Source organism: Neophocaena asiaeorientalis, unplaced genomic scaffold, assembly GCF_003031525.2.
Source record: "Neophocaena asiaeorientalis asiaeorientalis breed wild unplaced genomic scaffold, Neophocaena_asiaeorientalis_V1.1 scaffold5, whole genome shotgun sequence".
In the NCBI taxonomy this organism is placed as follows: Eukaryota; Metazoa; Chordata; class Mammalia; order Artiodactyla; family Phocoenidae; genus Neophocaena; species Neophocaena asiaeorientalis.
In genome coordinates, this window is record NW_020174698.1 from 4,653,993 (window position 1) to 4,663,279 (window position 9,287).

At 39.4% G+C, this 9,287-nt stretch overlaps 1 protein-coding gene and 1 non-coding gene across 2 annotated transcripts in view; both read left to right on the plus strand.

The window, feature by feature from the left end:
* The first annotated feature begins 2,393 nt into the window (after window positions 1-2,393).
* On the plus strand, window positions 2,394-2,558 carry LOC112409185 (U1 spliceosomal RNA). The gene has a single exon (XR_003005116.1). It is a non-coding gene; the product is annotated as a U1 spliceosomal RNA (small nuclear RNA).
* Window positions 2,559-7,377: 4,819 nt separating this feature from the next.
* The window catches only part of MOXD1 (monooxygenase DBH like 1), an 83,242-nt gene continuing 81,332 nt past the window's right edge, over window positions 7,378-9,287 (plus strand). The window contains exon 1 of the mRNA XM_024759011.1: window positions 7,378-7,535. Coding sequence (XP_024614779.1) covers window positions 7,378-7,535 — 158 coding nt within the window. The remainder of the gene's footprint in view (window positions 7,536-9,287) is intronic.

Consider the following 9,287-nt stretch of genomic DNA (forward strand, 5'->3'; position numbering starts at 1 on the left):
TCCGTAAAAATCACAATATTCTTTTTTTTTTTTTTTTTGCGGTACGCGGGCCTCTCACTGTTGTGGCCTCTCCCGTTGCAGAGCACAGGCTCCGGACGCGCAGGCTCAGCAGCCATGGCTCATGGGCCTAGCCGCTCCGCGGCATGTTAGGTTCTTTTTTTTTTTTTTTTTTAAATCACAATATTCTTAAATGTTCTGATTTTTCTGGTGCTCCCCAACCTAAAATTTCTCCTATAGATGGAAATCTTTCTTCTAACCAAAACTTCATAGAAGACTCTTCACAAGTCTGATGTCATATATCATATATACCTTAAATTTTGTCTTAATCTTTAACTTTCCTTTTCAGACCGGGTCTTTAAATAAACTCAACTCCTACAATCATCTCTTTGCACCAGCTCATGTTAGCTGGGCAGAGCTGTCTTGGATCATCTAGTTAAGTTTCTGTTTTCTGTTGGAACATTCCAAGCTTCGGCTCTCCTGGTTTAGAAGCTCTGTTGTGAAATACCGCCAACTAGCCAAGTCGGGGAAATGGCTCTAATTGATGGAGAGTTACCTTAAAATGGGTGATCCAACAGAGGTGGCGATCATGTGGGCTGAAGCCATGAGACTGATGTTGGCAGGACTCTGGTATGCCCCTTGTCTCCCTTGTCCTTTTTTACACATTTCTCACTCTTCTGACTCACTCAGTGGGATTCGGTCTGTTGCTTTTTCTAATCTCTCTTTTTGCATTCTTGGCCACCAAAGAAACATACAGCATTCACACCACCTTAGACAAACACTTTTCAGGTAATTCCTTCATATAAAAGGTAATTCAGAATTGGCAATAAATATGCTTTAAGTAGTGGCTACCGTATAGTTTAACAGTTTGCCTAACTTTGCACCCCTCAGATAACATGCATTTTATCACATGGTGTTTGCTGTTGTTCACAGTGAATCAAAGAATTAAAATTAATGTTCTTTACTTGGGAGTACTTATTATTTCCTTGGGGAATATATTGTTACAGGAATATCTGCAAGACTGAATTAAAACATCATTTTTAAAGAGGAATGGGAACTTCCCTGGTGGTCCAGTGGTTAAGACTTTGCCTTCCAATGCAGGGGGTGCGGGTTCGATCCCTGGTCGGGGAGTTAAGATCCCACATGCCTCACGGCCAAAAAACCAAAACATAAAACAGAAGCAGTATTGTGACAAATTCAATAAAAACTTTAAAAATGGTCCACATCAAAAAAAAAAACTTAAAAAAAAAAAAAGAGGAAGAGGAAGGAAGAATAGAGCAGGAGATGGTCTGTCTGGATGATATTTGGCCTCTTCTCTGTAGGAGGCGGATCAAATTGATCCCACAGGTCAGGTTAAACCCCTTTCCGGGAATATTTAGGCCTCCTAAATATTCTTCACACAAATAAACCTACCTTACAAAGGTATGTTTTAAAAATATTTTCAAATCAAAACATTGGTTATGCTAGTCAAAAAAGATTTTTAACAATATTGGAGGTATAGAAATGACACTTTGATTTCTCTGGTTTATATCCCAAATCATGATTTTTTAAAAACTCCCTTAGGTTTTTTCCCCCTGACTTAACAGTCCTGCAGTATAAGTAGCAATAATAAAACATTATTTGTCAGTTCTTCTTTAAAAAGAAAATAAATTTTCTTTTTAAAATTAGGTTTTCAAACTATTTTACACCCACTAACTGGTTAGTTTGTATCATGGTCTAAATTACCTAAAAGCCTTCACTCCCTAATGTCACTAGGGGTCATAGAATTAACCTACAATTTGAAAAACAAAATGTGATCATGGCAATTTTCTCTATAACTTTTTGCTGCTGTGAATTCTAAACACTGATTATATACTTGAGGAAGAGAGCAGATTACTCATTTTTTTCTAAGTTATTCCTTACAAGACACCAACTCTCATTTTATATCACATGAAGTTTAAATTTTCAACATGTTTAGTTTTCCTCTCCTAACATCTGAAAAGTGGAGGAAAAAATGGATTGACAATTACCATTCTGCCTAACAAGATTAACTGAGCGACTTTAAGTTGTGTCTGAGTGTACGTGTGGAGAGAGAGAGAGGAGAGAGTATAAAAGAGAAATACTATTTTAAAAAGATGACTTACTTTCTTCAATTTCATTCAGAATTTCACTTCCCCTCTTCACCCTCACCGTGACTTTTTAACATTAAATTTTTATATGTTCCATTGCCATTGAACCAATCTTAGTATATAGACACTCCTCAAGGAACTCAGTAACCACATACAGTTTTAGAAACTTGTGTCAAGAAAAGCTCCAAATATTTGTAGGAAATTGATTTCCTGTGGGTTTTTGTTTATTTTATTTATATTCAATAAAAGTACTACCAGTAGAGTTGTTTGATAAGAGATGTAAAAAAAATACATACCTGGCAGGGGAGGTACCATGATCTCGAAGGTAGTTTTCCCAGGGGGAGGTTTATCCATTGCCCTTTGGATGTGTTGACCCATGCGATTTCCCCAAGTGTGGGAAACTTGACTGCATAATTTGTAGCATTTGGGGGACTGTGTTTATGGTTTCCCCAGAAAAACAAAGAGGTGTAAAGAAGTTTCTAAGACATGTAACAGTTTATGGTTATTAATAAATATTTAATATTATAAGAAATTTCTTCCTTTACAGTTGAGAGAAGATCCTGTTGTCTTTGCTTTTATAGAAGTTGAAAAACGTTTTTCCCCCAGTTTCCTTCAAATAGGGAGAAAAAGAACACTGACTTCATAAAGTTACTCTAAAGATTAAATGTGACATTCATGTAACACGCCTGCGTCACTTTAATAAACGTATTGGTATTATTGTGATGATCGTTATCATTATCATGATTTTACTTCTAAGGCTATCAATACTTGGCTCTCCCCATAGCCTCATTTTAACAGTTATTCTTTATTCTTTTGGTGTCTCAAGCTCACTGTTGGCATTAGTTTTACCAAATATTAACTTCCATAAACACATGGGAAGGTGAAGAGTAGAGATGAAGAGGTCGTGAATACAGGGAAATTCACCTCAAGTGTAGGGCTCCCTAGAAATTACCCTCTGGTCATGCTCCTGTGTTCTCATTATTATTAATGGTTTTACTCCTAAGGCTAATTTTGTAATGGCCTGGGGTTTTGATAAACTCTTTTTGGGCAAACTCTGCTGTAAGTGAGGTGATTGACCAGCAGTTATCTAGTCAATTAACAGTGACAGTCAACCTGATTATTTGTTTTATTTGTTTAATTACCTAAAGAAAAAAAAGCTGCCTTTTGAAGACCAAATTGTGTTTATGTAAGGCTAAGTCGATTAATCTTTAATTTCTAAGTTAATTAATCTTTAATTTCTTTAACTTCTAATTTGGATATTTAAATGTGGAAATTTCCAAAGAACTGAGACTAGAGCTTAGATTTAAAAATGAAAAGAAATAAAATCTTGCAGCATAGGAAATAAACACACACATTTTTCCTTTTTTATTCAAGAATTGATTAGAGAGCTTCAAAACCTAGTTTAACACTCATTCCCAGACTATGTCTTATATTTGCCAGTTTCCACATGGAAAAATAATTGCTAATTATTCCAGTTTTGCATTTAAGGGAACCTCTTTTCATTATTTATTATGCTTAGTAATGATTGTAATGACTTTCATTATTTTTTTATTTATTGTGTTTTAGGCTGCTTTGGGTCTTATTTGCAGCACGCGGGGTCTTCATTGAGGCATGCAGGATCTTTCGTTGCGGTGGCACCCAGGCTTCTCTTTAGCTGTGGCTTGCGGGCTCCAGGGCACGTGAGCTCAGTAGTTGTGGTGCGGGGCTTGGGATCTTAGTTCCCCTACCAGGGATGGAACCCGAGTCCCCTGCATTGGAAGGTGGATTCTTTACCACTGGACCACCAGGGAAGTCCCCCAATATGTTTTTTAATAATTACATTTTTATATTTCTAGTCCTAATGTTTTTTAATTCTAGTATAGATTTCTTTAATTTTTTCCAAAAACCTCATATGGAGTTTTGGAATCAAGTAGTACTGAATCATCTCATTCATATTCAGTTTTTGAACTTGATGCTGGTTGCTCATTTCGACTAAGTACGTAGACTTTTCTTGAAATTGATGGTTATAGAAGCATAAACCCATAGAAGCACAAGCATTTAAAATACCAAATCTACTGTACAACCAGAAGGGTAATATCTAAGGAGAATATTACTGTACTCACAATGACTTCTTTCTCCCAACATGTTCACAGAAGTTAAAATTTGGTAAACCAATACCAGTGGTGGGCATGAGACATCCAAAAGAATAACTGTTAAGAGCAGGATGTGGGAAGAGCCAAACATTGTTAATTTTGTCAGGCAACCACCTTTCCTGCTTGTATCTATTTAAAAAAATGTAACTTTGAATAACAATTCACTTCTCTCTAGGACTTGCTAGCTTTGGCTGCAAGATGAGAGTATGGACTGCAGGGTCCTTGAGGTTCCTTTCAAGGCAAGTCCTAGGATATTCCTAGGACTAACTCAGCACATTTTATCACCCCTCATTTCTCCTCCCATAATCACTGACAGCTTCAGTTGCTTCACTGCCATAGAAACTAAATTTAGAGAACATGGTTATTTTTCTTCATCTAAAGATCACTCTGATAAAGAGCACAATTCCTGGGTCTATTGCTCTCATCAACGCCCAAACAACGTTTTAAAAAGGCTTTACAATGCTATAGGCTGAGTGCTGGTATAAATCAATTTCTTCCCTACCACGGTATTGATACACATCATAGTTACTTGTAAATGGAAATTCTAACAGATGGTCACTAGTGATAAAAAAAAAAAAAAAACAGTGTTATTATTTTTTTCCTCTAAGAAAATTTTATTACTTTTTCTAGTTGAAACAGTTTGATTACAGAGCGTGGTTTATAGATAACACCGAAGTGCAGGTTTTGCACAGAGAAAGTGGTTTGCTTGTTGTTATCTTCATATGGAGGGATTTTCAAGGCCAACTAGCACATATTTTCAAAGTAACCTCAAGAACTCAGTTAAGCCCATTTCAGTTTTTTAATAATAAAAATAAATGCACTTCTTCGTCCGTGCCACCATCATCATTGGTATCATCCATTATTAAAATAAGGAGTATAATATTGGGCTAATAGCGGATCACGGCATCTGGCTCGTGTGAAAAATAACAGCCCAGCTGAAAGTTTCATGATGATGACCTGGTAGCTTTAAAAATTACTTTTTTTGTTTTAGTGGATATGAGGTGAGAGCTAAGGAAAGTATGTAGTCAAAAAAAAAAAAAAAAAAAAAAAAAAAAAAAAAAAAAAAAAAAAAAAAGAAAGAAACCAAAGTTCTATTTTTGGCTTTTCTGCCACTGACTCACAGTATTAACTTGAACCAGTGGCCAACTTTCGTCTACTAACTAAGCCTATCCATACAAGAGGCTTAGTTAACAGATGAAATGAGAAATGCTTCAGCTTCCCTCTTTGAATGCTGGAGAACTGCTGAGATCACTTATATAAATATTTTTCTTTGAGCTCCCTAGAAGACAGGAACTTTATAAATATTTAGTTTTATTGTTGCACCTTAGGTACAAGTAGACGGGAAATTATACTCCCATACTTAAGTAAGAAATAACCTATTTCAGATAATCCTGGTTCATACCAAGGACTTTGCATTGGCTTGTTAGGGTCTCTTGAGCTTTCTTTTTTTCCATCCTCCTCCGCCCTTGCAGTTGACAAACGTGGAAATATAAATAAACCTTCCACAGCAGCGAGGGTTCCAAGGTAAGGAAGCCCAGCATGGATGCAGACACGCTGGCTGATGGCAAGCTGTGTATCAGAATGGGTAAGGATTCAAAATACACATCACATTTAGAATTCCTGATTGAAAAGTGTGAAAAAATGATTCATTTTTAAAGAATGAGTAATTTGGTTGAATGTTCTGAACTCAAGAAGGACCTCACTGAATCTCTAGTTTTGTATTTTGTTTCTTTTTTAGATACATGTGTAGAGAAGAAACCTAAAAAATGTGATTGTAACCACCAGGTTTAGAGTCACCCTGTTTATTTCAAGAGGAGTTTTACAAAAGTAATTCGCCTGTTTCTTTGCAAATTCTTATTCAACAGGCTCTTCCTTCAAGGTTTTAATGGCACTAGGTTCTGGAATGATGTTCTCGGAATTCATACAAGTGTTATTTTTGGATGGTGGGATTTCAGGTGATTTTTTCAGTTTACTTTCTTATTCATATTTTTTGCATTTCCTGACCTTTTGCTTTAAATAAGGAGCAACTATCATTTTTACAAAAACAATAGTTAAGAAAGTAAATTTGAAAGCTCTTGCCACTGATTTCATTCTCTTCTCGGCTCTGTACCCTGAGTTTTTAATGGACCTGTGATTTCTTCCTGCTTTCCTTACAGATTTAAGACGAGCAGTTGTACAGTAATTAATTTCCCAGCTGGGAAACTGTGACTTTATGCAACTGAGCGGGGAGATGGTATTGATCTCGGGAACTCAGGCAGTTTATAAAGCACACTTAGATAAAATTGTCTCTTTTGTCCTCATTTACTGGGGTAATTCAAGCCAAGGCAGAATGGGTCTCTTGAGGATGAATTATGCTAATGGTGTTCTGTTTGTTGACCTAATCTCAACACGATTAAATTAGTTTTAATAGTTCTTAAGGGGCTTCCCTGGTGGTGCAGTGGTTGAGAGTCCGCCTGCCGATGCAGGGGACACTGGTTCGTGCCCCGCTCCGGGAGGATCCCATATGCCGCGGAGCGGCTGGGCCCGTGGGCCATGGCCACTGGGCCTGCGCGTCCCGTCCGTACGCGGCGGGGGAGGCCACGACAGTGAGAGGCCCGTGTACCGCAAAAAAAAAAAACAAAAAAAACAAACAAACAAACAAAAAATAGTTCTTAAGCACTCAGGTGTTTTGGATGCAACGCCAGTTACAGACAAGCAAAGGGCAATAACTTCACCCTGAACATTCTGACTTTATGAAAGAATAAAGACCATTTAAGACTTTCTCTTTTGTGTATTCATATACGGTCTCCTTTTCTATTTTTGCCTCAGTACCAGGGCAGAGCAGAACATTCAATCATATCTGGGGGCCAAGCTTTCCCTCCACAGCCCATCTTTGTTAAGAGGATGCTTCCGGGAGGATCTGAAAATGCATCTGTTTATTCTTCCTACAAGTATTTATTAAGCACTATTGCATGTTCATCCATATTCTAGGCAATGTGCTAGAACAAGGAACCAGAATCTGTTCCTGACTTAAAAGGTTCCTGGAGGAAAACAAGCATATGGACGGACACTGAAATGTTAGGGGTGCCATCATGAGGTCTGGACAGAACATTCCATGGGCATGGGTACCACTGTGGAGGGGTCAATGCAATCTGACGGACATGTGGGAAGAAGGATCAGAAAATACTTCGAAGAATGGAGGGAAGAGAAGGCAAGTGTGGCAGAGTGTGAGCAATCTGAAAAGGCACAGTGATGGGAAACAGCAGGGCTCTCTTTTGAGGATTCTAGAGGCAGCTTTTATGTGTCCGGTTGGAAGTGGGTGAGTGACATGGCAGCGATGGAAGGTAAAGCTAGAACAGTAAACAGGGGTCAGATTCCAGATGTGAATTTGGGATTTATATAACAAACCCCAGGAAGCAGATGTAACCATGTATTCCAGGCTCCTCTATGCTAGGGATAAAAGTGGGGTCACAAAACAGGAAGTTTGCCTTTGATCATGCTGCAGTAATATAACTCCCCTGAAATGCCTGTGCCTCACATGGTACCAAGACCCACTCTTCTTGGCCTCCATGTCCACCATTTTGTTCCTCTCTCTCCACATTCCCTTTGTCTTCCTGGCCAGAGCAACAGCAGTAGCCATGCCCCTGTGCTTGTATAAATGCAGTTCTAAGGATGTGATTCTTAGTTTGCTGAAGTTGATGTCTGCCCAGGGAGCCCTGTGGCAGCTGGTAGTTCATACTCTCAATGCCTCAGTTCTTTAAAGGCTTCACAGGCTCTTTTATTTCTTGTCTTATCCCAAGGTTTCAACATTGCTCTACTCTGATGGTGGTCTGTTGTCATTGACTAAACCTGTAGACTTCAGTCCCCTCTCTGCTTGGGATGAGTCCCTTCTCAAGCAACTCCCTGAACTCCCTGGTAAACAGATCCGGTGGAAGGTTGCTTTCCAGAATTAGTCAGATATGCCCGAATCTTTGGGAGAGCACAGTTTTGATGCATGGTGGCAACTCTGGAAAAGTTATGGGGAAAGGAATGGCAAGAGAAAATAGGAGCAGGAAAAAACAGGCTGAAACATGACTCGAAGAGAGAGAATTAATATAAGCAGCTTGTGTGGAGCCTCCAAATCCAAAGTAAATAGTACATATTTGTAGTATTCTTCTTACCCATATTTTTTAAATCTGATATCTTATTTTTATATTTTGTATTATTTGTATTTTATAAGCCACCTTAGAACTTTTTTGAAACATGACAGAATATAAATAAATGAATAAATAAAGAAGGTAATTTGCAGTTGCCACACGGAGTAATTAGCATTCTGAAGACAGGAGTGATGTGGTCAAAGGTAGAGACAAAAACACTTTTTGATAAACATGACTATGGCCAGAACTTGAAAGAGCAGGAAACGAGGATATCAAATTAAAATCTAACTCCCAAATGATGCTTCAACCCTGACCTATTTGCTGATGGCAGAGTGGTTTGGCAGAATTTTGTCCCCTCAAGACCAAACCAAATCAAACAAAAACCAGGCAGAAGGAGGCAAGCCTGAAGGTGCTGACTCCTGCCGTCAGGAACCAGATCTCCCCAGACTCGATGAAAGGGTGAGAGAGATGCGCTGGACGAGGTGAACCGTGTTCCCGGCGGGGTAGAGGCATCGCTGTGTACAATGGTTTCGGAAAATCGACAGCAACGAATACCGAAATATTAAGCGGTTAACCCTGGACGGGACTTTCTCTTACTTGCCCTCCAGCAAACCCAGTATTATCCCTTTGATTACTCGGGTCCTCCCCTCCTCGGTTAAGCTAAATTTACCCTCTCTCGGCAATTCCTTATTCTTTCCCCTGGGATCCCCAGCCCCTGGTCCCCAAGACGTGCTCACCCTCCCCGCTCCTTTTCCCTCTGCCCCCGACCCCCTTGCCTCGGCTTCCACCTCCTCCTTTCTCCTTCCAGGACGTCCGTCGCTCCGCTCCCCACTGAATCCCACCTCGGGGACCAAAGCAGGGGCGCGGGGTGGCAGATGGATGGGCGGCAAGGGCGGGACGCAGCTGGAATCGGCGGGACCCGGGCCGACGGGCTG